The sequence below is a fragment of the Chelonoidis abingdonii genome, chromosome 17 (assembly GCF_003597395.2).
Source record: "Chelonoidis abingdonii isolate Lonesome George chromosome 17, CheloAbing_2.0, whole genome shotgun sequence".
In the NCBI taxonomy this organism is placed as follows: Eukaryota; Metazoa; Chordata; order Testudines; family Testudinidae; genus Chelonoidis; species Chelonoidis abingdonii.
This window is the reverse complement of record NC_133785.1, coordinates 39,853,938-39,880,761: the sequence shown is the minus strand read 5'-3', so window position 1 is coordinate 39,880,761 and position 26,824 is coordinate 39,853,938. Positions and strand designations below refer to the sequence as shown.

Genomic DNA, 26,824 nt, shown 5'->3' with positions numbered 1-26,824 from the left:
CAGCTCCACCGGAGCCGCGGGACCAGTGTGCGGGGCAGCGAAATGGCTGTGCACCTAGGGTGCTAAAAACACTAGCGCCGGTCCTGCTTGCTGTGACATTTCAGGTGAAGCACTGTCAGCATCACACATGCCTTCAGGTGTGAGATCTAACCAGTGAACCTCAAACAGCCTGGAGTCATCATGCGCAGGAGCATAAGGAGTCACTAACCTTCCTAATCCAGTCTAAGAAGCTGCTCCAAGGATGGCTGAATTCCCTAGAGCTCCCTAAATCCACAGGAGAAGAAAAGAATCCACCAGGCATGAATCCAGCCAGGAAATGTCCCCATTGGTGGAGAGAGGTTCTCAAACACAACAGCTGTGGAAGGGCGCATCAAGCACATACTTACACTTTACATGTCAGGGCCTCAGCTGGCATAGACTGGCAGAGCTCCAGTGACCTCAGTTTACATGTGCTGAGCCCTCCATTTTAAACCCCCCTTTCTAGCTTATGCCCTGGAGTTGTTCTGTCCTTTAAAAGTTAATTAAAATATAATGTGTATTTATTGAAAACGTGAGTGCCCTCACCTAGGACATGGATTTTCATTTGTTACTTCCAGAAGTGGTGCTCCATCATTACACTACACTAAGCCGGCTATATTCCTGGTAGTGTACAAGTCTCTCTGCTAGGCTGCGGCATTGCATGTTGCAGAGAAAACTGGGAAAACGACTTATTTTATAAAGACTGTCTCGAGTGATCTCCTAGCAGGAATTTGCTCTGTTATTGATATGATTTTGTTTCATAGTCAGCATATACAGCACCAGCTCTGCTCCTGTGTGTTGTACAGTCCCCAAGTTTGGATCCTGCTCTCACATGGAGCCAGATCCCAAGGATTTCCCCACCTTTTCACCCTGAAACCACGGTATTTCCTGAGATACTTCAGTGCTGAACAGCTGTGACTGGGGAACTTCACCATAAATTGGGTGAAGCCAAAGCCAGGGGACCTCAATTAACTGGCTGGTAAGAGTAAGCATCAATTAGCTTTTCTTCTTCTTCCTCTTCCTCCTACTTGTTAATTTTCATCTCTAACCTGGTGAGCGAGAGTCTGCTCCAGGGACCCCATGCCTCTGCCAAAGCCCCTAACCAGCCCTTCTATACAACATTTGGAACAAGTGATACTTGTTCTACACCTGTATAACATAACGCTAGCTTTCAGCAAAATTAATCCTCTCGAGAATCTTTACTCGTGTTCATGTGTTGGTTAAAGTTGCTAGATAAGCCAGCTGTCCACACAGGCATAATCCAAGTAGCAATAATTCACATTTAATTGCTCTTTTATAAGTATGGTATCAGATGGATTTAGGTCCATAGCAAAGCCCTTATCCTATAGCATTATAGTCATAGTATTATGTTGCCAGTCAAAATCTGAGTAAATGAGTTAGGAGAGGAATTGCTGCAATCAGATCATGGTAACTAAGAAATATTAAGGTGTATAAAATGCCACCAAGTGAAAGAACATTTACAGCCTGGTTCTGAACTCACACACACAAGGTTTATACCAGTATAACTCCATTAACTTGACTGGAGTTTGCTCAAGATATTCTAATGTAAGTGAGATCGGAAAAAAGGTAATTAATTCCCATAAGTTGACATAGAGACTGTTTACACGGATGGTCAGTGAATGAACACATTGATTAATGAAAACAACGTTAGTGCTTAAAAAATAACCCTTCAAGGGAGGTCTGATGCATTGAAACAACACACCAGCCGCAGGCACATCCAAGAGACACAGCAATTCCATCTGGTGAAACCATATCATATGAGACTCAGAAGCACACCAGCCAAATCCGAGATGAAGATTGGTTAGTTTAAACCGGAGACATCCTCCCATTGCTGGCTCCCATTGCGTTGTATGAGACTATGTGGCTGGGTGCTCTTAGATGTTACTTGAAGCTGCTGCTCTGCTCTCACATCTTAATTCTGAATAGTTTGTCTATTATGCTCCCTCTCAGCAACTGGGGCCTGGTCCAAAGCCCTCTGCAATCAGACCTTTGATGGTGAGTGAAGTATTTCTTGGGGGGTTGCTCAGTACACCAAACCCCTTGGGTGCCAGTAGTGTGCCAACTGTCCTGGAGTAGTGTGTCAACCGGAGATGAGCACGGCAGGTGCTTCAGCAGCTAGGTTACCTAGGAAGGTGATAGAATCTCCTTCTTTAGAGGTTTTTAAGGCCCGGCTTGACAAAGCCCTGGCTGGGATCATTTAGTTGGGGTTGGTCCTGCTTTGAGTAGGGGGTTGGACTAGACACCTCCTGAGGTCTCTTCCAACCCTGGGATTCTATGATTTTAGGCCTTGTCATTAATTATAACTCCAGATATTCTTGACATCCACATAGATCTTCAGTTTCTTTTGGAATCTTGCTATGTTCTTGGCCTCAATGACTTCCTGTGGCAGTGAGTTCCACCATCTAATTATGCATTGTGTGAAAAAGTATTTCCTTCTATCAGTTTTGAATTTGTCACGTTTTAATTCAATCAAATGTCTCTTAGTTCTTATGCTCTGAGACCAGGAGAAAAGAAACTCCTGATCTATGTCAATACCGCATCAGTTAGTATTTTATATACTTTTCTCAGGTAAATATTTCCAACCTTTTTACTCTTTCTTCAGAGGAGTTTTTCCACTCTCTTGCTCATTCTTGTCACCCTTCTCTGACCGCCCTCCAGTTTGGCAACGTCCTGTGGCAGATGGGCTGACCAGTACTGCACACAGAATCCCAGCGAGGCTGCCTATTGATCTGTGGAAGGGCATAAACTATTTTCTGTATTAGTCTCCCTGTCGTTCCTTATGTTCCATAAGATTGTGTAGCAGAAGTCTGCACTGAGCTGTCCCCAGTGATCACCAGGTCTCTTTCCTGGGGTGATACAATTAATGTAGAACCCTGTGAGAGGTACAAACCGATTAATTTTTTTCCTTCCAATGTGCATTACTTTGCATGTGTTGACAATGAGCTTCATCTCTCATGATGTTGCCCATTCTCCTGGCTTGTTCAGGTCTCTCTGATGTTCCTGACGGTCCTTGCTGGTCCTGAGTACCCTGCATTTCTTTGTGTCATCTGCAAATTGTGCTCCCATTGAATCCCACTCTTTGCTTTTTGTTTGTGTCGTGCCAGGGCCACATCTCCCTCTGTTTCCCTTTCAGGAGGGCCCCTTTAAGAACTCACAATGGTTCCAGTTGCCTTCTCAGCCCCAGATCCTTTAATTCACTTGTCAGCAATCTGGCAACATAATTATGCAAAACAGAACTCAAAGAAGTCCCGAGACAAACACACAAACTTTCTGCAGCTCCAGCATCCACATGGTCTCTTCCCCTGCTTATTGGCAAGGATCCTGCCTCTGGCCATCTCAACCAAACCTGCTTCCTGCAGTTTCCAGGTGCCTTTTGTATTTGAAATACCTGATTCCCCTCAGGTGGGCTCATCCTGTAACCTGGGCTGGCTTAGCCCCAGACTCTCCAGCCCAGGGGCAAGCAGCTCTGTTTCAGTCCCCTAGCAGCTGACAATGCTTTGCCTCTCACCTCATGATGACCTAGCTTCTTTTACGGTCTGTTGTGAGGGAACTTGTAAAAGACATATTGGCAGTCTAAATAATGTCAGCCTGTTCTCCTTTAACTATTACTACATTGACACATTCAAAGACTTCTAAAGGATTAGTGAGACATGATTTTCCTTCACAGAAACCATGCTGGATAGATGCTATCAGATCATGATCTCCAGGTGTTTCATAATTCTATTTTTAACCATTGTTTCAACCAGGTACCAGTGTATGGTTTACTGCTGTGTAATTCTCCAGACTACCCTCAAGCCTTTTTTAAAATATAAGTTCAACATTTGCTACCATCCAGTCCTGTGGAACAGTAGCTGTTTTTAATGAGAGATTTCATATCTTCGTCAGCAGCTCACCCACTAATACTCAAGTTCCTTCAGAACTCTTGGATGGACCATGTGGGCTTAGTGGTTTAATGCTTTTTTTAATGACCAGTTTGCCACCACACCTCTTCTTCTAACACTTCCCTCTCTGATAGCACCTCCTCTTTATTTCCAGAAATGAGCATTAACCCATGGAGGACAGAATATTGTGTTTCTATAGTAATGGGAATCCTTTAATGTACAAATGGGAAATACACACACCGTTCTCTCAGCACAGAGCCGGGTTGTTTGATTTTGTTTACCTGATCTCCTCTTGGTTTCAATACACCAGAAGCATTGCTGTGTTGTGCCAGTTCCCATTGGCTGGCACTCATATGCATAGCTGGCTTTGTACAGCATCTGATCAGTTTTTTTAAGCAAAGCACAAAGATAATATTACCTCTATTCCCTGCCCATAACATAGTAGATTTCACTATCATATTGCAAAGTGCTTTCCAGTGTAGCAATTTATTGGTGTAACATTTCATCACTGATCTTCTGACCTTTAAAAATCTGTCTTATTCCACCGGGGCTAAAGGTAGGCTCAGGGTTACAGGACTTCTGTGAGATTTAATTTCTGGCTGATCTCACAAAATGAACAGTGACCTAATGACTTTTCAACAGCTGTAGTGAAAAATGGCAAGTTTACACAGTCACGAGATCTCATTACTGTACCATTATCACATTACTGCAGCTCACAGCCTGCTCTCAGAGACGGTCAGACAGGTGGCCGCTTTACTAGCTATTCCAGTAGAACGTTGCCAGAGCTTGAAATAGCACTTTGTGTTATTTTATTCATAAATCAAGTGCCCTTTGGTTTTTTGCTCTTCTGGCCTTTAACGCAAATGCCCACACTGACCTGAAATAGCAAGAGGTCATGCTCATTGCTCGCAGGACAGGCATGGCCATCACACCATGAATCTACCCTATTCATTCGTGGCCTAAGTCTGGATTGAATACAAGTTACTCCATGATCAAGGTGGCAGGACACTGAGCAGGTCCTTAGTGAGTGCTGCCTGTACTGAGCTATTGACGGGAGACTTGTCCATCAACCTTAGTAAGGAATTAAAAGCACCACACTTTCCTCCCTCTCTAAGGGGTTCTGTGGCCTCACAGCGTGAGCTTTGCATTTCTGGAGGGAGGCCAGGGTTCAGGTTCGGATTAGGCCTGAAATGGAAGCAGATTTGGCGACCTCATCCCATTCCCCACGGACTCTCATTTGCATCCCAGCACCAGAAACCAGCTCTGCACAGGGCAGTTGGCTGCCATTGCACCAGAGAGGTCCAAGCAGCTGGAAGAGGGTGTTGCAGGTCAGGATGAACATGCACTGGGAAAGCAGGATACCTGCTTCTAACCAGTGTAATGCTTCACTTTCAGGGACAATAAATACTTCGACATAAAAAGAAAGAAAAGCATGTTTCCTTGACTTAGTGCATTAGCAAATTGTCTCTGCATTATGCAAAGGATGAGTTGTTGGACTGACTGGCCCACTGTCATATTATGATGCTGTTGTAGTGGACAGCGGGTATGGATTTAATTCAGTTTAGCTCCAGTCCAGTTGCTGTGTGTGTTCTTTGCAGTACAGAGGCTCCCCGACTTACGCAAGTGTTCTGTTCTGGAACGCCTTGCGTAACTCAAATTTTGCGTAAGTCGGAAACGAATCTCCGACCATTATGCAAAAAAACAAAACAAAAAATCCCTCCTATTTCTAGCTTACAGAATTTTTTCCATAAGTGTGGATTTGGATAAGTAGGGTCTTACATAATCCGGGGAGTGTCTGAACTGTACCCACTTATGTCTCTAGGCTGGGATCTGCTCCAAGCAGGGTCTCCTGTCTCTCTGGTTCATTTGGCTTTTACTCTTTGCACTGCTCTGGCTGCAAGTTCTGCACTAAGGAAATAACAATGGCTTTATGGAGAGGGCCACAAGCTTTAAAACACTGATGAATCAGGCCCATTTTTCTGACTGCCCCGGCAAAGTACAACTGCAAAGATAGAGAAGGGAAGCTGACAGCCTCAGGGCTCAATCCAAGTAGAAAAACCCACTAGTGAATTCAATGGGAGTTAGACTCGGCCCCAATAAATGTCCAATCTCAATGCTGCGTATTGAGTCTAAAAACAAACCCTACAGAGACCAGTGAGATCAAGCGTAATGTCCCGCTTTTATCTAGGTCTGAACAGTAGGCTTCCTGCAAATTAACCAAAGCAGTGAATAGCCGGACACAGCGTAAAACACTACCCCAGCCCAGCCAATCAGTGTGCAAGGACAATTGGGGAAGCATTAGCACTGATTGTCAAATCTGACACTTCAACACAAAGACCAAAGGAAAGTCTTGGCTGGGAGCCACCTAGCACAAAACAAAGCAAGACATTATGCCATGCAGTTCACTATGCTGAAGGACCCTCTGTTGGCTCTAGGCCTTAGCCAAATCCTCACCTGCAATAGGTCACTTTTCATCTAGCCCCTTGTGGTGCGCTGTGTGTGTGACAGGTGCACACCCACACAGTCAAATTCTTGCACTGCCCTCAGCTGGTTATATTCACACCATTCAGCAGAACCTTGTTAACCGCTATTAGTGTCCCTTTCGTACCAGCCATGGAAATGCTGGGCCATTCAAGGCTCCTTGCTCTCCCGAGTTCGTGTACTCTGTGCATTGCACCAGAGACGTTGCATGAAGGATGCACATGATATTCCTGGCTACTCTGAGGAATGTTGAGAGTTTACCTTGATGGCAGATAGAAAGGGGGTCCAGAGAGATTCGAGGCTGAATTGCTGTCATGCGGAGGAGAACATGGCAAGGAACACTACGGGGCCAAATAGAACTGGGCTTTGCAACAAGCGACATTCATCACACAGGAACTTACTTCATGAGTAACAATACCTAGCTCTGACATGCAGCCGATGTTCATGGTAATCTCACCCACTATCTCTATTTTACAGATAGGGGAAGTAGGATGCTAAACGTTACCTGACTTGCTCATGGTCAGAGGCCAGAGCTGCCAACAGAACCCAGCTCTTCTGATGCTCACTACGGCCCTCTTCCCACGTGACCTCACTGCCTCAGGCCTACAGGAGCTGGGTCCTAGCAGAAAAAGCCAGCCTGTGTTTGGGCCAATCTCAAAGTTGGCTGTGTTCAGATTTTGGGTTCTGGTTCAGCCCATTAGGGAGAGATGGTATCCGCAGCATTTGTATCCAGGCCTAGATGTCTGGCTTCCAACCCCAACGTTTGGGTTGTTGGGGTTTCAGCCTAGGACTTGGACACATCACCACTGGCCTGGGATTGAAAATGGGGAAAATTCTTTACAACCCGGGACAAAGAGAGCCCTAGGCAAACACACCCACTTACCGTTGCACCTGGCAAAAGGAATCAGGGTAACCCCCTGTTTCCTGCAGCCATTAGAAATGGAGAGCAGGGCTGGTTAGCCCTGCTGCTTGAGTGCTGCATGGGCATTCTGGGGGTAGGCATGTCACAGGCGGCAGGAGTAAAGAAAGGGCAACTCCCCGGAAGAGATATTCAGACTGTGTGTGTGTGTGTGTGTGTGTGTGTGTGTGTGTGTGTGTGTGTGTGTGTGTGTGTNGTGTGTGTGTGTGTGTGTGTGTGTGTGTGTGTGTGTGTGTGTGTGTGTGTGTGTGTGTGTGTGTGTGTGTGTGTGTGTGTGTGTGTGTGTGTGCATAATTGTGCAAAAAAGTCCTAAAAGGAACTCTGTTCCATGGGCCAGTGATCTGTCTAGAAATGCTTTCTGCAGCCTCCCAAACACTGCAGGTGGCATTTGGCCAAAGTGCCAGCAGAATTCAGTCCCTTTAGCTCTGTTGAAATGGTCTCTCAGGGCTGGAAGACAGCAGCTCTCTCCTGCTTCCTGCCCAGTGTTCAGCTGTACGTCAGGGCATTTTTTCTGGGCATGTCCGAGTGACATGAGCTTTTTCTCCTTCCTTGGCTGCGGCTGCAGAGAAAGCCCAGACATTGAGGCCTGTCAGCAGGCTGGGCTCTTTAATTACGCTTGGGCTTTCTCTGTTTCACAAACCACTGAGCTGCTTTTCTTTTTTCTCCTGCTAACACGGTTCAAAGCTCTTGGTTCCCACAAGAAAAGTGGAAAATAGCAAAGGGCCCAAGACTCATTGGTCAAGCCCAGATTTTGACACCCACCTCCCAAATTCAGGGTTATTCCGAATAAAGTTTTGGTCTAGCTGATCAGGAGCGGCCAGATATTTGGGTTCGGATCTGGTTTCAGAGTCTGAATGTCAACATTCACCAGGCTGAGGCTATGGGGTTTGGCTCGGGCACATCTTTAATTACAAAAGGCAGAAGGTCCCAGTGTCAGACTGTACAGCTTAGCAGGGTAGTCGACACGGCAGCTGGCACAAAACCCCAGCATGTGGGGCTAACCCACTAGCTCCGTGGGTCAGGATATGGCTCTGAACTGGCCATTTTTTGCTGCCTGTCAGGGCTGAAGTACCACAAAAAGCTCCCCTGGGCAGAGGGCCCCTCATGTCACTCTGCATTGATCCCTTCAGCTGACCTGCTGCTGCTGCTGGGAGCCAAAGGGAGGGAGCAAGCTGCAGATGAGGGCCTGGAGGGAAGGCCAGGCTGGGGACCCCCTTCCCACCATAGCTTTTGGCCACTGCAAACCATGGTTGCTATTATTCAACAGCTCCCAACCTGTTAGATCTGCGAGGCCAGGGTACTTCCTACGCCTTTGGGTCTTCTGTGCAAAGGCATAAATGTGGTGCCTAGCTGACTGTGACTGAAATTAGCCATAAGGATAAGCATAAAATCAGGTGGGAAAGTCTTTGTGAACGAAATTGTCCCTCTGCCTGGCTCCAGTGCTGTAAGATAGGCATGCTCCTCCTGAGAGAGCTATGGCTACAACCCAGCTAGGAGAGGCTGCCGGGGTCAGAAGGAGGACACAGGAGGAAGAGGAGAAGGGAGGAGATGTGGCATCATGAACCAGGCTGCAGGGATTCCCATGGATAGAGCTGTGTGGACAGTCAGACCATAAACAGCCACTAGATTCATCCCCCAGCTCACGCCAACCTTGCCACATGCCCATAGTCTCCCCAACCCTACCAGCACTGTGTGGAGAGAGAGTGTGTGCACTAACTTTTGCGTCAGAGCCAACCGCTCATCAACAAACGCACCAATCCTAGGAGACACAAACAGGTGTCGCTTCAGCACCGGCCAGGCCAGTCATTCTAGAAACTATTCTGACTCCTGAACAGATGAATTTATTATGGACAACGCAAGGGAAACCCCCACTCTGTCTCCTGCTTTGGATCTTTTCTCAAAACGCCAGTGTCATGAAACCCTTGGTAGTATTTAATGACTACCAGCCCCGTTTGCTCTGCCTTTTGGGCCTTACATCGATGGTTTCATTGCCTAAAGGGGGTGTGTCATGCCCAGATTGCGATGCGAAGGCCGCCGCTGTTCTAGCAGGATGGGCGTGTTCCTGTGCTGAGAGGAACTCGTAGGGTCGGCAATGTCCAAACTTGGTTTTGCACAATAGCCATAAAAAAGAACTAGGGACAATCCAAAAGTGTGGGTTCTTCCTGAGAACTCTGGCCTGGATGTCAGCGTCCCCAATGCCTGGGGGCACCTAGCCTTCACACCACACCACATCTCCATCAGTCATACAGCATCTCACACCTGCATGCTTTTCCGGCCCTAAGAGTAGAATTCTTTAAGGTCAATACAGCCTGTAAGCAGCCTTTGAGAAGCACACGGAGGGCAATTGTTTATAGGCTTACAGTGTCTCTCCTCCTCAACCAGCATTTTCGGCCACCACCAGCATTAAAACAGGGAGTCACCACTGAGCAACCCTGTTTCTAATGGAAGCCTGTGGGAAGTTGTTCTTAGACCTACACTATTTAACATTTTTTATCAATGACCAGGAAGAAAACATAAAATCATCACTTGTAAAGTTTGCAGATGACACACAAATTGGGAGCGTGATAAATTATGCAGAGGACTAGTCATTCGGTATAGAGTGTTCTGGAACTCTTGGCAAACTGGGTACACGCAACAATATGCATTTTAATATGCGTAAATGTAAACGTATCCATCTAGGAACAAAGAATATAGGTCACACTTACAGGCTGGGGGACTCTGTCCTGGGAAGCAGCGACTCTGACAGAGATTTGGGAGTTGTCATAAACAGATAGTAGGAGTTAATAGAAGAGAAGTACTTTATATCTCTTTTGACTGTAAAGGGTTAACAAGTTCAGTGAGCCTGGCTGTCACCTGACCAGAGGACCAATCAGAGGACAGGATACTTTCAAATCTTGAGGGAGGGAAGTTTCTGTGTGTGCTGCTAGTTTTGGTTGTTGTTCTCTCTGGGTTCTGAAGTGACCAGACGTGCAACCAGGTTTCTCCCCAATCTCTCCGATACAGGTTCTTCTAAGTTCAGAATAGTGAGTACTAGGTAGATAAGGCGAGTTAGGCTTATGTTTGTTTTCTTTATTTGCAAATGTGCATTTGGCTGGAAGGAGTTCAAATTTGTATTTGCTGGAAGGATTTTAATTGTACTTGTAATACTTAGGCTGGAGGGTATTCCAGGTCTAAAATAGAGCTGAAAGACCCCGACCTAATCCATACTTAAATTTACAAAGATATTTTTATTGTTTTTCCTCTTTAATAAAAGTTTCTATGTTTAAAGAACCTGAATTGTTTTTTTTATTCTGGTGTGAGACCCCAGGGACGGGTTTGGATTCATCCAGGGAATTGGTGGGAGAAAGAGAGGGAAGGGGGAGAGAGAGGTTAATTCTCTCTGTATCAGATTACTGTATCTCTCAGGAAGAGTCTGGAGGGGGAGAAGAGAAGGAGGGAGGGAAGGTGAATTTCCTCTCTGTTTAAAGATTAAGGAATTTGAATCACAGTAATCTCCAGGGTAACCCAGGGAGGGGAAGCCTGGGAGAGGCAACGGTGGGGGAAATGGTTTACTTTCCTTGTGTTAAGATCCAGAGGGTCTGGGTCTTGGGGTTCCCTGGGCAAGGTTTTGGGGAGGATCAGAGTGTACCAGGCACTGGAATTCCTGGTTGGTGGCAGCGCTACAGGTTCTAAGCTGGTAATTGAGCTTAGAGGAATTCATGCTGGTACCCCATCTTTTGGATGCTAAGGCTCAGAGTGGGGATTTATACCATGACAGGAGCCATGGTGGATAATCAGCTCACAGTGCAACGCTGTGGCCGAAAGGGCTAATATGATCCTTGGATACATAGAGAGGGGAATCTCAAGTAGGAGCAGAGAGGTTATTTCACTCCTGTATTTGGCAGTGGGTGCCTGCTGCTGGAATCCTGTGTCCAGTTCTGGGGCCCACAGTTCAAGAAGGATGCTGATAAGTTGGAGAGGGCTCAGAGAAGAGCTACGAGAATGATTAAAGGATTAGCAAACCTGCCTTATAGTGATAGACTCAGGGAGCTCAATCTATGTCGTTTAACAAAGAGAATGTTAAGGGGTGATTTGATCACAGCCTAGAAGGGATCACAGGGAACAAATATTTAATTAATGAGCTCTTCAGTCTAACAGAGAAAGGTCTAACTGGATCCAATGGCTGGAAGTTGAAGCTAGACAAAGTCACACTGAAAATAAGGTGCTGGTTTGTAACAGTGAGGATCATTAACCACTGGAACAATTGCTTGGGGGTCATGGTGGATTCTCACCATTTTGAAATCCAGATGGGCTGTTTTCCTAGATCTGCTCTAGGGGTTACTGGGGGCCGTCTCTGACCTGTGCACTGCAGGAGGTCAGACTACATGATCACAATGGTCCCATCTGGCCATGGGGTCTCTGAATCTAAGCAAATGCTCTTTCCCCATTGCTCTATCCTCCTCCCATGCAGATGCTCCTGCCTTCCCTGACATCCCTTCCTTGGAGCACAGACATCAGCTTCCAGCCAGTGAGTTTTGCTCTGCCTTTCAGAATTGGCGGCTCCATGGGTACACATAATTACATTTGGGGCATATCCTCAGCTGCTGCAAATTTGCACAAGCTCCATTGATTTAAATGGAACGACCCTGATTTATGGCTACTGAGGATTGGGCCCATTCTGTTCCATTTTCTCATTTGATTCCTGAGGCTTTTTTTGTTACCGGTTGTTGCTTTCCAGCTGATGCTGGAGGAGGCTAATGAGCTTTAGAAGGAAGGAAATGGGAACTGAGCTGGAGAACGAACAGAGCAGTCTCTGAGTAATCACATCTGGGCCCCCAGCTCCATTTCTTCCCTTTAGATGGAAGTTCCAGGATCTATAGCTCTGGTGGAATCATGATCAGGCTCTCGGCGCGGCTGGCTGGCATTACGTGTTACTCCCCCGGAAATCGGAGTTCTTTCTTCCTTGCTCTTTGCCTTGCAGTCAGTGAACTAGCCCGTTTCTGGCTCGCTTGATAAAGCTCTTCTCTGTCCTGCCAGCCACAAACACTGCTGCTCTTGTTTGCCTTACTCTGCACGGCCCTTTCCAAAAGAAGGGCCCAGCATTTTAATGGCCAGGACAAGAGTTTCCGAAAGCTCCAAGAGAGAGAAGCGGCTTTTGGTCAATATGAATTTTCCATTTAGTAACATAGATTTTCCCTTTAAACTTTCTCTTAGCATTTAAGAGCTCTGCTCTCTGCCAGCTTCTTGCCTTTTCATAGCCAGCACCATTCAAGAGAAAGGGTCAGACTCCATTGGAACAAATGGAATTATACCAGGTGCTGCTTTGACCCAATGTCCAGTCTGTGGCAAACAGATGCTCATTAACAATATGCCCTTCAGAAAACGACACCTTCATTTTAGGGTTGGTTGGGCTACAATGCTTGAGATTGTGCTTGTGTTCAGATGCTGATCTGCATGTGAGACTTGGAAGAGGATTCACCCGTTCAGCTGTCTGGTGACATTGATAAAAATAGCATCACAGCTTCCTGCTATACTGAGAACTGGAGGAGAAGAACCAAAAGAAACACAACTTCTACTTGGTTCTTTACTTGCTACCTTTGCTGTGCCAGTGGCAGAATCAACAGGTAGATGCGTATAATCTGGGACAACCTTACAATGGACAAAATGACTAGCTTTGAAAGAGACACCTCATGAATATATAGCCAATGGCTTTACTTTATGCCTGCACCAAAGCCAATGAAAAGGGCAAAGAACCTGTTATGTATCAATGCACCGTTCTCCTCCTGTTAGAGGCGAGGTCCAGTATAGGTAATATTAGCCCATTTCCTTCTAGGAATTTTATTCCAGGGTGTAGCTTGTATTTTCAAGTGAAATTTTGACTTTTGTAGCATTCATCACCTTTGCAGCATGAATCATCTGGTTTGATGAAATTATCGTACTTGCAACTAATGTATGACTAACCATATTTTATTTGAAATTGCAGGAAGCAGGGTCATTTTGAAACAACAGGTCTATTTTATCTTTTATCGTTTATTTATCTTGTGTTTGCGTGGATGGGAGCTGCAGGGAAAATCAAGTCACAGTTTCATTTCTTGAGGAGCTTCCTTTGTACGTGGGAGGGGAAGGTAGGTAAAAATCTGAAGAAATTAGTAGTAAGAGCTCACTCTTATCCAAAGCTTCTTAAATAGAAAAGAGCAACTTTCTTTAACTTCTGTAGAGCTGCAGTATGCTCTCACCAATAGCCTGACGTACCATGTCAATTGAAATGGGTAGAATGTAAGGCTGGACAGAGGTACAGTTATACTATGGCTGGCATAGCGTATGGTATTATACTTTTACTGCTGTACCAGTAGTTACACTAAATCGGGAGTAGCACATCTCTCCAGAGATTACAGGCTATCACTCAGTACAAAAAGGTTACCTGCTACTTTGCTTTCACTTCCTGTGGACTTGGGCCTGGTGACAACCGGTTTCCCATAAAGTGGCTGATGTCACCATCACTGGACTGTGTCATTGTCTGTGGATAAGTGGAACTGACAGAATGAGTTGATTACAAGAGTGGAAAGCTCTTCTGCGTATTTAAATAGCTCGATGATCAGCAGCAGTCAGAAAAGTAATACAGAGATGTCGTAGTTGGGGGATACAGGAAATTGACAGAAATACAGCCGAGAACAGAGCATTCTAGTGATCCTGGCAACATCTGTGTGGTACATTTTATTTTTATATAGCATCCTTAAATGTGTTGTCATGTTTCAAGTAGTGGCAAGAGAAGAGGCCAATGCACCTGTGATGGGTCAGCTGACCCCCATTTGGCCTTAAAAGAAGACACTTGGGCTCTAAAGAGGAGAGCTGGTCAGGAAGGGGCAGTGAGAGCTGCCTGGGAGGCCAGAGGCTGGGAGACGGCAGGAGGTCCCTGAAGGAAGCTGTAGATGGTTCCTGGTGGAAGGCAGAAGATGAGAGGGCTGAAGGCAGGAGAGCAGCTGAGGGAGTTGCCTCCAGGCATCCAAGTTGGAGAGCCAGAGCAAAGGGCGAGAGAAGGCAGAAGGCAAGGGGCAGTATCTCTCCTGATACTGGCCTGGCCTCTCTCTGTCTCGTTTGTCCCCTATCCAGTCGTAGGAGAAAACCAGAGGTGGTTTTATCCAGTATTGGATGGGCGACACCATTCTGAAGAGGGCGCCACTCCATCCCTCTCACCTAACCTCGCCTGCTTCATGCAGCTCAGGCTGGTGGGGCCAGGGCACTCTAGAAAATGGTGTCCCCCATATGGCAGGACCTTGCACATGCCAGGCATGTGAGGACATGCTGGTGGGGGCAGGCCCATGCTGTTCCTGGAAGTGCGGGAATGTCCGATGTTCTGGGAGTGTGTGAGCAATGGAGGGGCTTACCCACTGGCAGCTGGGTGCTGGGAGCTGGAAAAGGGGGCTGATATGGGTGCTCCCCTGATAAGGCAGAACTCCCAGCAGAGAGGATGTAGGGGTTCCTACTGGGAAGGGCGGTGCTACAGTCTAGCTGTGCGGGCTGAGTGGCTGTCTTGCTGAAAGGTCCAAAGAAGAATCCGGGTGTGGTGGAAGACGCGGGCGCATGGTATGTGCTAGGTCAGTGGACTAGACAATGCGAAGTATTAAGAACCATATACATTGGCGACCATGGAGAAGTGGACCTAGTCTAGGGCTTTTATTATGGAATATTTGAACTATATTTTTGTAATATACTGTCCCAAAGGAGGGAATTATTGAGGCAAGAAAGCCTGTGTGACATTAATGGGGACTCTGAAGGAGGGAATTTGAGGCCAGCATGCCTGTTCTGCCACCGGAGGGTGCTGCAGGTGGGCTCGCCCTGTGACAGACTAGAAATCCTGACAGGCCAAGTAGGAGAGGACCATGGCAGGGCATAAAGAACTGAGTTACATGGGCTGACTTCACAGCTTTGGCAGAGTTTTCAGTTCCACTGTTGTTTCCAGTTTAACACTCTTAACCTATGGCCTATCTTCAGGCTTCAGTTCCCAGAGATGCCAGACCCTTCCCCGTGACTATAACTAAACCTCTGCACAGGGAGAATTTAAAACAGATCATCAGGCTGGCGCGGTGTGCTTCATTTGCTTACGCAACCCCCCGGCCATTGTCTGAAGCCTTCTTCCTAAACCATTGGACTGCTACCTTCAGTAGTTCATATCCACAAGCCGCGCTCCAGGGTATGTCTTTGCAGTGTTGTGGAAACCTGATATTCCGGAGAATGTGTGTGGCCAGAACCGTCACTGCGAAGGGGGCAGGCTCTGCTAGCCGAAGCTTGGGGCCAGCATTGCTGGTCTGTTAAACGTGCTGGTGAGCAAGAGGTGCAAGGAAATCCTAGACACAACAGCAGAGACACGAAAGAGCAATTCCACATCCATCCCATGGCTCTTCCTGCAGTCTGTCCTCCGAACTGCACATCAGTCTCTGGAGTCATCCCAGGAGGGCTGGGGAGCTAGTTTAGCTTAGCTTGTTGATCTGCTCTAAATCTAATAACCCCCCATTGCCTTTACTCCCCTCTAGCTTACTGATGACTGTGGAGCCTGTGCTTTGCAAAGTACTAGGCAGAGCGCCTGGCCCTGAGGCCTTTTCACCCTGATCTCCCCCTTCCTGCCCTCAGCCGTGTTCTGCGCCTCCTGTTGCCTCTTGTCCCTGGTTCAGCCCCGATCTTGCAGTTGCTAGTGCTGGTGTGGATCCATGCAGAGCTGGTGTCCCCGCATAAGGCAGCGATGGTGAAGCAGCTGCAGCCCTAGAAGGGGGAATTTTGTCAGATCCCTGAGCTAGGGCTGGTGGCTAACGTCCTGCAAGCTCCCTGTATATATTCTGGTGCTCTTTGCTAAACCCTATTGTTCCGCTAATGACCTCTTCATCACAATCCACTTATTTTAATCCCTTGGCACTGCTGTTCTGTTCTAAATCTGACAGGTGTGAATTTGGGACAGTTCCTGACTTCGGCCCTAGCTTGGGTATGACGTACGTGTAGCCCCTCGGGCCTTCCTTGTGAAGCTCCTGCTCTTTACAACGGAGCTTTCCTGGGCCTGGCAGAGGGAACCCAGCCCTTCTGGAGCTGCATGTTTAATGCAGCTCTTAATGATGCCCATGTGAAGGCTTGGACAAAACTGCTGCACAGTGTCTGTTAGCACAACCTGGCAAGGACTGGCAGGTACAGCTAGGGGAGAAGGAGCTCAGACAGAGGATGTCACACATGGGCAGAGCAGATCCAGCTGGTCCAGAGGGACCAGTGCTAACGCTTTACTGGGCAGTAATGCTCCTCTCACACAGCACCAACGTGCAGGATGGAAAATTCCTCCCTGACTCTCACAAGCGATCAGCTCACTCCTTGTGCTGGGCCTAGTCCCCGCTTTGCCTTTCGTATGTGGCGACAGAGGTCTTTCCTTAGGGTCCACAATCTCTGCTAACCTCTTGGTGTGGGTCCTGCTGTGGGCCTCAGGGTACGCTTCCACTCAGCCTCAGTGTCACAGATCCCCTGAGTCTCATGGTCTGAGACAAGGAGAGCCCGAGTCCTTGGCTGCAGCGAGGAGTACACAGTCCTGTTCACGAGGGACCTGTGCACAGGGCCAGTCCAGCAGGTTAAATCAGAGCCGGAAAGGAGGGTGAGGTGGTTAAGAAACTGAACTGGGACTCAAGGCAGAATCCCAATTCCCACCTGTGCCACAGGCACCCTGTGTGTCCCTGAGCAAGTCACTTCTCCTCTCTGGCACAGTTTCCCCAGCTACAAGATGGGACTGCTGAAGTCTCTGCCTCACAGGACAGCTGGGAGGCTGAATCCAGCAGCGGGGGCGCGGGGCTCAGATACTGCAGGGATGGATGAAAGTCTTACCTCCATAACCAGGGCCAAACTTCTCCACAAAGCAAACAACTGGGCTGGCTGGCAGGACTCACAAAGGGCTGTCAGTGGGGCGTAGCTATATGCTGGCCACGGCCCCGATACTTTCTGAAGAGAGATTGCTATGCCGGCCCTGGGCCAGTCCTCCGACAGCTGCCTAGGCCTCTCCCTTGTCCTTTGCTGCTCCATTTTCTGGGCCGAGCTACTCACTAGACATTGCGGCAGCCGTGTTAAATCCGGCTCTTGCTGCTTCGCTTTTATCTATCAGGCGAAACTTTATCTGGACACACACACAGGGAGTTTGTAAATGCCTGTGAAGGATGCCAGAGGAAGGAGGTCAGCATTTGGGAACCCCTGATTCCAGGCCTTCAGCCAGACTCGCTTCTGCTCGGGCACATAGACGTTAACTCAGTGCTGGAGGAAAGAGAGGATTGCGCCGTTTATGCACAATCTAACTGTACCTAGGAAACAGGAGAAAAGGGGCTTTCCCTCCCACCACCATCAGATTCATTCTAGACAATAAAAAATGGACCTACAAGTCATCAGTCTTTAACGGCTTTTCCTGATTAACGGCCGCAATCCAGAGCCACATTCTTTTGTCTAACCAGGCAACGTTGTGGTTCTTGAAATGCAAGTGAAATCTCTGACTTTGTTTGTACCCACCCAAGTCAAGTCATCTCCAAAGCAGCATCTTTCAGAAGCGTGTCAGAGCCAAGCCTGCTGTTCTGGAAACACTTGTCGTTTGTGGGAGCTACAGAGCATTCACCAGCCACAGTGCAGGGGTTCTGGAGGCGATTGGGGGAGGACTGGCTCCGTGGCAGCACTCGTGAGGGGAGTTTTATCTTTAAATTAAAAAACGCGGTTACCTTGTCCCCGCCCAGCTCCTAGTGCACGGCTTGGTGTAACTTAGAAGGCATCACAAGTGCATTTCAGGGCTACTTTGGTACAAATTCAGCCCTCCATCCCGCAGACTTCGGGTACCTCATCATTCAAGCCAGGTGCAAACTCCCACTCCAGGGAACATTCCTGATGGAGCTAGAATTACAGCCATGGGGGCTGAGCAGCAGGAGGGGCTAGCTGCTCTGAGCATGGATGTACAGGCTCTGATAGTATCATGGTTGGCGTGGCTATCCCCTCCCTCCACTCCTAGAGCCAGGCCTCCCCTCAGTCAGAGCTAACACAGGACATTCCACTGTGCAGCTCGAATGCAGCTATACTCTGTGTCACAGTGCTGGAGTGCATAGGATAGGTTAGGAAAAGGCTGATTTATGGAAGTTTGCAGATGACACAAAAATAGAGGGAGTGGTAAATAATGCAGAGGACAGGTCACTGATTCAGCGTGATCTAGCTCGCTTGGTAAATGGGGTGCAAGCAAGCAATGTGTGTTTTAATACAGCTAAATGTGTACATCTGGGAACAAAGAATGTCGGCTGTACTTACACGATGGGGGACTCTACTGGAGAAAGCTCTGAAAAAGATTTGGGGATCATGCTGGATAATCAGCTGACCATGACCTGCGGGTATGATGCTGAGGTCAAAAGGGCTAATGTGATCCTGGGATGAATAAACAGGGGAATCTTGAGCAGAGAGGTTATTTTGCCTCTGTGTTTGGCATGGGTGCGACCGCTGCTGGAATCCTGTATCCAGTTCTGGTGCCCACAATTCAAGAAGGATGTTGATAAATCAGAGAGGGGTCAGAGAAAAGCCATGAGAATGATGAAAGAATTAGAAAATTTGCCTTATTGTGAGAGACTCAATGAGCTCCATCTATGTAACTGAAGAAAGAGAAAGTTAAGGGGTGACTTGATCACAGTCTATAAGTGCCTGTGCAGGGATGAAATATTTAATAATGGGCTCTTCAGTCTAGCAGAAGGAGGTATAGCCAGATCCAATGGTTGGAAGTTGAAGCTAGACAAATTTAGCCTGGAAATAAGCCGTAATTTTTTGACAGTGAAGGTCATGAACCATTGGCACAATTTCCCGAGGGTTGTGGTGGATTCTCCATCACTAACAGTTTTGAAATCAAGCTGGGATGTTTTTGGAAAAGCTTTGCTGCAGGGATTGTGCTGGTGGCAGGTCTCTGGCCAGTGTTATACGGGGAGTCAGGCTAGATGCTCACAATGGTCCCTCCTGGCCTTGGAATCTATGAATCTGTAATTGCTGCTGCCTCTATTCTCTGCCAATGGCATTTGATGCTGAATGTGCCCTTAATGGGAAGGGGAGTTAATGGGAGAAGAGAAAGAGAGGAAAACAAACTAGTTCTCCTGGCAGATGAGTGGAGGGAGAGCCCTCTGCTGACTTTCACTGACGGAGGAATCCGGCCTTGCATACTTGGTGGCGAGTGAGCTGTGAACAATTGACAGGGCAAGAAATATTTCTGAGAATCAGTCATGCTTTTGCCTAGTGAATACATTCAGGGAAATTCTGAGCTGCTTGCAGGTGATTCTTGAACAGACAAGAGGCTACATTAAAGAAATGATTTGCAATGAATATTTGCTGAGCTGTAGCCTCTGACATGTTTTCTCAAGGTGGAGGGTCATTTCTGATCAGCAGTGTGAAGGCAGGCATGCCAAACAGGCCAGAGAGGAGTGCTCGTTACTGCAGGGGAATAACTTTGCACTTTAGTTACACTAATTGAGTGAAAAAACAATACAGTGAGTGGCTACTCGTGACGCAAGACACCAGGCTACTGAGTTTAGCAAGTAGAACAATCCCAAGAGGTCTCCTTCATTTCTGGCACTGGCTTGCTGAGGGACCCCTGGAATCATGCTGTAGATGATCTACAGAGAATGCAATGTACAGACCTGCATACTCACTCTACACATCTATCTTTCCAATGCGCCAGAAAGCAAAATGCTGCTCTGCTTTTAATGCCGCTCAGAACTGTCACAAGCTAAATCGGTAAAACTCTGCTGACCTTGCCCGACAAGATTAAAAACATTAGCAATGTGAGTGACCATTCTCATTGGCAGTGACTGCAAAAACTAAGCCTGGTGTGTGTGTGCGTGCGTGCGTGCGTGCAGCTCTCCAGCTTCCAGGCATATCACTGTTCGGCCCCACCCCACGCTCCTCATTGGCTCTAGAGGGCTCCGTAAAGGAAGGCCAATTTATCAATCTGATCAGCTCGAATTACTTCATCCAGCTGACAGCGTTTGACACCTGTGTCCACACCAGCCGCTCCTGCTCTCTAATCCACCACTGAACTCCTGAAAGGACTGGGCAGTGCACAAAGGGGTTAATCAAAGCTACATGTGAGCAGACAAGTGTCATCTCTTCAAAGCCACCAATGCTTAAGCATCAAAGAATAAAGGCATCCCATTACCTTTTTCCCGTGAGCAGCTCCCATAGTACAAGTTCAGTATCCAGGAAGCCTCCCCCAAATCTCCGGCAGTCCCTCCAAATTGTCCTCTTGGCTTGCGCTTGCTGGGAGTCGCAGGCTCTGTGTCGTTCTGTGGCGTTGTCCACACAATCTGTGGAGAGCATGGGCTGCATTAAACACTAGGGAATGTGCAATCACACGGCTCCTGGCTCCCTGACAGCTCCAGTTTATTCCACAGAACAACGCAGGCAAAAATCAGCAGGATCTTAAAGGAGATGAGCATCCAAGTTTTCCTTTGACTTCTTCTTCCGCGACGTAAAGAACTCACTTTTGGATACCTAATGTCCGACTTGCACACAGGGGCTGTCCAAGCACAAAGGCAGCTTTCATCCTGTAGATGCCTGGCTTCTAAGCTGGGGTCCTTATTCTGAAAGGCTGCAGAAGATTATAGTAATTGTACTTGACAGACCAAGATGTCACAGAATGCAGAGCTGATCTGTGAAAGAATTCGACCTGCTGGGCTCAGCTGAGCCCCAGCACTAGGAGGTCCTTGTTTGCTAGTGGATTTGTGCCATCCTCTCTAGCCATTTGTCTTGCACTTCATGATGGCTTGGCGGAGACGCCTTGAAAAATAAGCCCATTTCCCCACTTCTTGGAGAAAGAATGCAGGTTTATTATTCAGCGGCTAGGCTGTGGCTCCTGCACTCGGCGTCTGCAATCCTAAGCAGGCAGCACTTCAACTTCAGCAAGTTCTTGTGGCTGCTCACAAACAAGCATCTTAAACAAAGACGTTACATAATGTGAACCGTGTGTGCAGCTTACCGCCAGTGGGTACCACCGCCGAACTGCACCGTGTAAATGCCTTGTTCTACACGTGTGCTCCGGCTGCAGTGGAGTTCTGCCCAGCTAAATCAGCCCCCAGGGCCAATCTGGTGGGGTGCTGAACACCCTGTTTCTGTTAAAATCAGTGTGAGATGGGGAGGATCAGTTCCACTCAGGAGCCTTCTCAATGATCTTTAATAAACTCACCACAGAAGATCTCAGCCCTAAAGAATCTGTTCAAACCGCTAGTGATGGGAGGCCATGGGGCACCCCCACAACCCTTTTGCAGCTACCACAGCCAAAGGTTTTGTAAAAAAAGTGACTAGAGTGAGGCTCCTAAAGCTGCGGCTAGGCACCTCAAGAAATGAGTAGATTTTACAAAGTGCTGGGTGATCACTAGAGTCCAGTGCCTCCAGGGGGAGCTGCTCTGCCCGCAGCACTGCTGAAAATCGGCCTGCTCATCAAGCTGCCGAAATATGGATTTAGGAGCCTGACTTTAAAGCCCCAGTTTTTTGACCTGCCTTACTAATTGCTCAATCACAGAATCAAAAGCAGAGTCTCCACACAGTGGCTGGAACATGAGTGCCCCTTGGAAACCCTTCCCGTCCAACCACACCAACCCCCGGGTGGATGGCAGGGTTGAAAAGAATTTTTATGAGAGACTTTGTGGGAAGTTAATCTGCCTTAGCATGGGATCCCTGCTTTCTGAGGGGAAGTAAACCAGCTGGCATATTGACGCTGGCAAGGCGCGAGGCGTGTGTTAGCTGAAAAGCTCCAGCAGTGGTTATATGGACAGGGTTTCTCAGCGCTGACCCGGGGTGTGTGCATGAGCACTTGGCTTTAACAACAGTGTTTTAACAGCACAGTTGAGGACCTATTTGTGAGACATCAGACATCATGAAACATAGTGTAAAAGCACAGAAGGCTCTTGGTACGAGGGTAAACGCCAGGCAGGCACCTGACGGTTTAAATATTTTCATGAGTCTCTCTGCTTTTTGCAATAACCTTTGAAAGTTATTAAGGGGAATTTTGCTTTTATTTGTATTTAAGAAAAGAAACTGCAGCTTCCTTTTCCTAGTTGTTTTTCAGGTTAGGGGATCTAGGGTTCAAAGTGGAGCCGAAGGCCCAAGCTCAGGCGTGCACCCCCTGCGCAAGGTTAGTCAGCAGTGGATTAGGTATTTTGCATTGATCTGTGGACTTTTAGTCTTTAGCTTGGCTTAGGCCTCTTTTCCAGGCAACAGAAAAAGCTTCTCTGTAATGTAACCAAATTGCCTTAATTCTGTGTGATCGAGTTCCTCGGGTTGCATGAGCCCAGGAACGCAGCAGAGCAACCTGCAGGAATGCACACGCCGGGCTGTAGAAATGCTGCATGTCCTTCCCCTGAAGGCTCTGAAAAGCCCACAAGGAGCCTGATTTTTCCCTCTCTTACTGACATCAGTTACACATCTGAGTGCTCAGCATTCCTGGCAATTAGACCCCAGGTGTCTCTCACTGGGCAATGAGGAACACACAGGTAGTGGCCACCTGTGAAAATGCTGGTTTAAGTGACTTGCCCAATTTCTCACAAGAACATATGGCAGAGCCAGGAGTAGACTCCACTTCTCATGGGTCCCGCTCAACTATCTTCTCTTATCTACTAGAGCAGCCTTTCCCTTCCTGCAGCCATAAGAACGGCCAGTGTCTTGTCTGCTGACAGTGACCAATGCCAGGTGCCCCAGAGGGAATGAACAGAACAGGGAATCATCAAGTGATCCATCCCCTGTCACACATTCCCAGCTTCTGTCAGAGGCTGGGGACACTTCAGAGCATGGTTTTGAACCCTGCCCATTCTGCCCAATAGTCACTGATGGACCTACCCTCCGTGAAAGTATTTAGTTCTTTTTTGAACCCTGTTATAGTCTTGGCCTTCACAACATCCTCTGGCAAGGAGTTCCACAGGTTGACTGTGGGTTGTGTGAAGAAATACTTCCTTTTGTTTGTTTTAAACCTGCTGCCCATTAATTTCATTGGGTAACCCCTAGTTCTTGTGCTATCAGAAGGAGTAAATAACACTTCCTTATTTCCTTTCTCCACACCACTCATATTTTATAGATCTCTGTCATATTCTTCCTTAATCGTCTCTTTTCCAAGCTGAAAAGTCCCATTCTTATTAATCTCTTCTCATACAGAAGCAGTTCCATCCCCCTAATCATCTTTGTTGCCCTTTTCTGAATCTTTTCCAATTCCAATATATTTTTTTTGAGATGGGGCAACTATATCTGCACGCAGTAGTCAAGGTCTGGGCACAGCATGGATTTATATAGAGGCAACATGTTACCAAATTCTGTACTGCTCTGCCATGCAAACACAGGGTGTCACGTAGCTACATGAAATCTCTCTTGGGGGGGCCCTGGTGAAGTGTAGTCAGCATCAGATGGCTAGTGAGACTCTAAAGCACAAGGTGAATAATCACTAGGGTGCTGGGACAGCAGGCTTTGATTTTCTAGTACAGATCTTAAACATTCATCCCATGTTTTTCCAGCTCTCCTGCGGGAAGGTTTCCACCTACTGGTTCGAATCTAGAATCACAACTTGTTAAATACGTTTATCACTCGTTCAGAACTTCATTTCCCAAGTGTGTATCTCAGTGAAGGGTAACAGTGCTGGATTCTCTCCTGCCTCCTTCTTTTGAAACCACTAGCGTTTCCCCTGTAACGCCACTGGAACTTTGCTTCCATGGAGTCGCTCTGATTTTCACTGGTGTGAGAGAAGCATATAACCCATGGGGTCCAGCATCTGTAATGGCAAAGTTCTCCCCGTCACTCACATCCCAGGCTGCATGCTGGCTCTTGCTTACACATATGAATAGGCAAGAAACTCTGCAGCCAGAAAGAGAACTGAGTGAAACAATCCTTGTGCCGCCCACAGCCCATGGAGTTCAACCCCCACCTGTGCTCTTTGCAGGTGTCCGGTGGCTCCAGACATAAAGAAGCATGTAGCTGAAGGTTCATAGGTTTGTAAAGTCACAAGGGATTGTTATGATCTGACCTTCCATACAACATGATTCCACCCAGTAATTCCTGCATCAAGCTCCTAACTTCTGGTTGAGTATAGCTCAGAGAAACATCCAATCGTGATTTCTCTCCATGGGTCATGTCATGGACATGCTCTGCTCATTTTGGTGAATGGGCCAGTCCCTGCCCTGCTCAGATTCATAGATTCATAGACTCTAGGACTGGAAGGAACCTTGAGAGGTCATCGAGTCCAGTCCCCTGCCCTTATGGCAGGACCAAATACTGTCTAGACCACCTCGATAATTTTATACTTTAATTCTGGGATGATATTCCAATCTCCTAAGGCAATTTTCGTGTTAACTACTGACAATAGAATTTTCTATAGTCAACCTAACCGTGTCATTGCTTTTGTTCTTCATTATGGCTAGGGGAAAGTTTCTCTCTCTGATGACCATTAGATACTAAAAACTCTATCATGTTCTCTCGTCTTCTCTTTCAAACTAAACAAATCCAATTCTTTCAACTCTCATAGTCATGTTCTCAGACTTTAATCATTCTGGGTTGCTTTCTCTGACTCTCATATTCGCATATCTTTTTTGAATGCTTGCCAGAAAGTGACAATACTCGTTAGGCCTAACAGGCAGATTAGAGCGAAGAATGACTTTCTTTCTTGTTAAACACACCTGTTAATGCATCAGATCCTTCGGCTTTTTTGCACAGTTCACACGTCTAATTAGCTTGTTCACTATCCCTAGATTCTTTTCCCTACTCTTCCTAACAGTCTCTTCCCATTCTTACGTTTGAAATGATATGTTCCTTAAGGTGACACTTGCCCTTTGTTTATGAAACTTCAATCGATTACTCGACATTCTCCAATTTGTCAGATCTTTGATTTTACCTGTTCTCCAAGCAGTTGCGAACTCCTCCATTTGTTTGTCGCAAACTAATAAGCTTTCTATGTAAGTAAATATTCGTGATAAATATGAAACTCAAGCGTCCAAACAGACCCCTGCGAACCTCACTTTAACCTTTCATCAGATTGGAGCATATAACACTCTTGAGTATGTTATCGCACAGTATCACCCACTATAAGTATGCCATTAAATTGTATTTGCCTTAATTATCGATAAGATATCATGTTAACCTTATTCAAATGCTTATTCTAACCTAATACACATACCGTTCTCCCTATCCACAAGGCTCTGTTCCTATCAAGAATGCTATCGATTGGCTTATCAAATTGTTCTTACAAATCCTGTTGCTATCTCCTATCACCTTACACTTCATGTTGCAGATGATTTTAATACTTGCTTCATTATCTTCCACTGCACAACAGATTAAAATAACTTCTAGTTTCTGGTTATTACCCATTTTTATATAATGCACTATTATTTTCCTTCGGCTTCTGATCTTCTGTTGCCAGATTTCCAAAATAATACTAGAGCTCAAGATACCTCCTTAAACTCCTTGAGTTCCTAGATGATTCATCAGGCCCTTGACTGCAGAAATCTAACTTTTCTAAGTGATTTTTAACTTGCTCTTTTTTTATTTTATCTTCTAAACCTACCCCCTTCCCATAAGCATTCACTATGTTAGACATTCCTTCAGACTTCTCAGTGAAGACCGAAACAAAATTTCTCATTGGAAGTTCAATACGAGCTCAGTCCAGTGGATCATCTAGTATGATGTCCAGTCCCTGACAGCACAATGTCTTCCCCCATTTCATGCAGACCTGGGAAGATCCCTACACAGAAATCCCCCTCTGGACATGGATGGCCAAGGCATGCTATGCAACGCAAACCTCCATGGGCTTCTTGATCCCAAACTGGTGCCCATATGGGGTTACCAGCTTCTGAAAGGCAACCTTACTCGTTCTGTCCCAGCAGAGTGGTGCTCTCATCCTGGAAGTCTGGCACTGCAAAGTTAGGACTAGCTTACCACAGGGGGCCAGGAGTGGCTCCCTTCTCCTCCTTCCAGCCCTGTTTGGCTCAGGGAGCTCCAGTGGCAGTGAGTTCCAGAGGTTTGGTTGGTGCTGTGTAAAGAAAAGTTTCTGTGTGGTTTTAAAAGCTCAGGCTTTTCCTTCCCAGCAGTGCCCCTTTGTTCGATGAGTGAGGCAGAAGGGAAAAGTAGCTTCCAACTGCATCTTTCCTATGCTTAGAAGTCAGATTCCACAACACGTCAGCAGCAGAGTTGGGCACAGAGCCCTGACTTTAACCACTAGATCCCTCTGCCTCCCTCGCCCGTCAGCTCTCATTGCACATGCTGTAAAGGTCACTGTGACCCTCACCGTGAGCTCCTGTGCTGAGAGGTGTTAGCGTGCCTGGGAGGAAGTGATCACACTGAGGACCCAGCCAGGTGGTCAGCTGACCTGTTCACTGCACAAGCCACAAGGACCTTTAGGGCTTTATTCTCAGGGGATTCTGCGAGCTCAGCTGCGGTCATTTGAAATGAGAAAATGAGGTTATTTTTACTGTACTTTTATCCCAGTTACAATTCATCTTCCCTTGCACTGCCCGATCTGCCCCCCCCCAGCTCC

At 47.0% G+C, this 26,824-nt stretch overlaps 1 protein-coding gene across 1 annotated transcript in view; it reads right to left on the bottom strand.

Moving 5' to 3' along the window:
• FAM107A (family with sequence similarity 107 member A) overlaps positions 1-21,246 on the bottom strand; it is a 63,963-nt gene extending 42,717 nt beyond the window's left edge. The window contains exon 1 of the mRNA XM_032781814.2: positions 20,477-21,246. Within this exon, the coding sequence (XP_032637705.1) occupies positions 20,477-20,500 (24 nt within the window). The 5' untranslated portion in view covers positions 20,501-21,246. The remainder of the gene's footprint in view (positions 1-20,476) is intronic.
• Between the last annotated feature and the right edge of the window lie 5,578 nt (positions 21,247-26,824).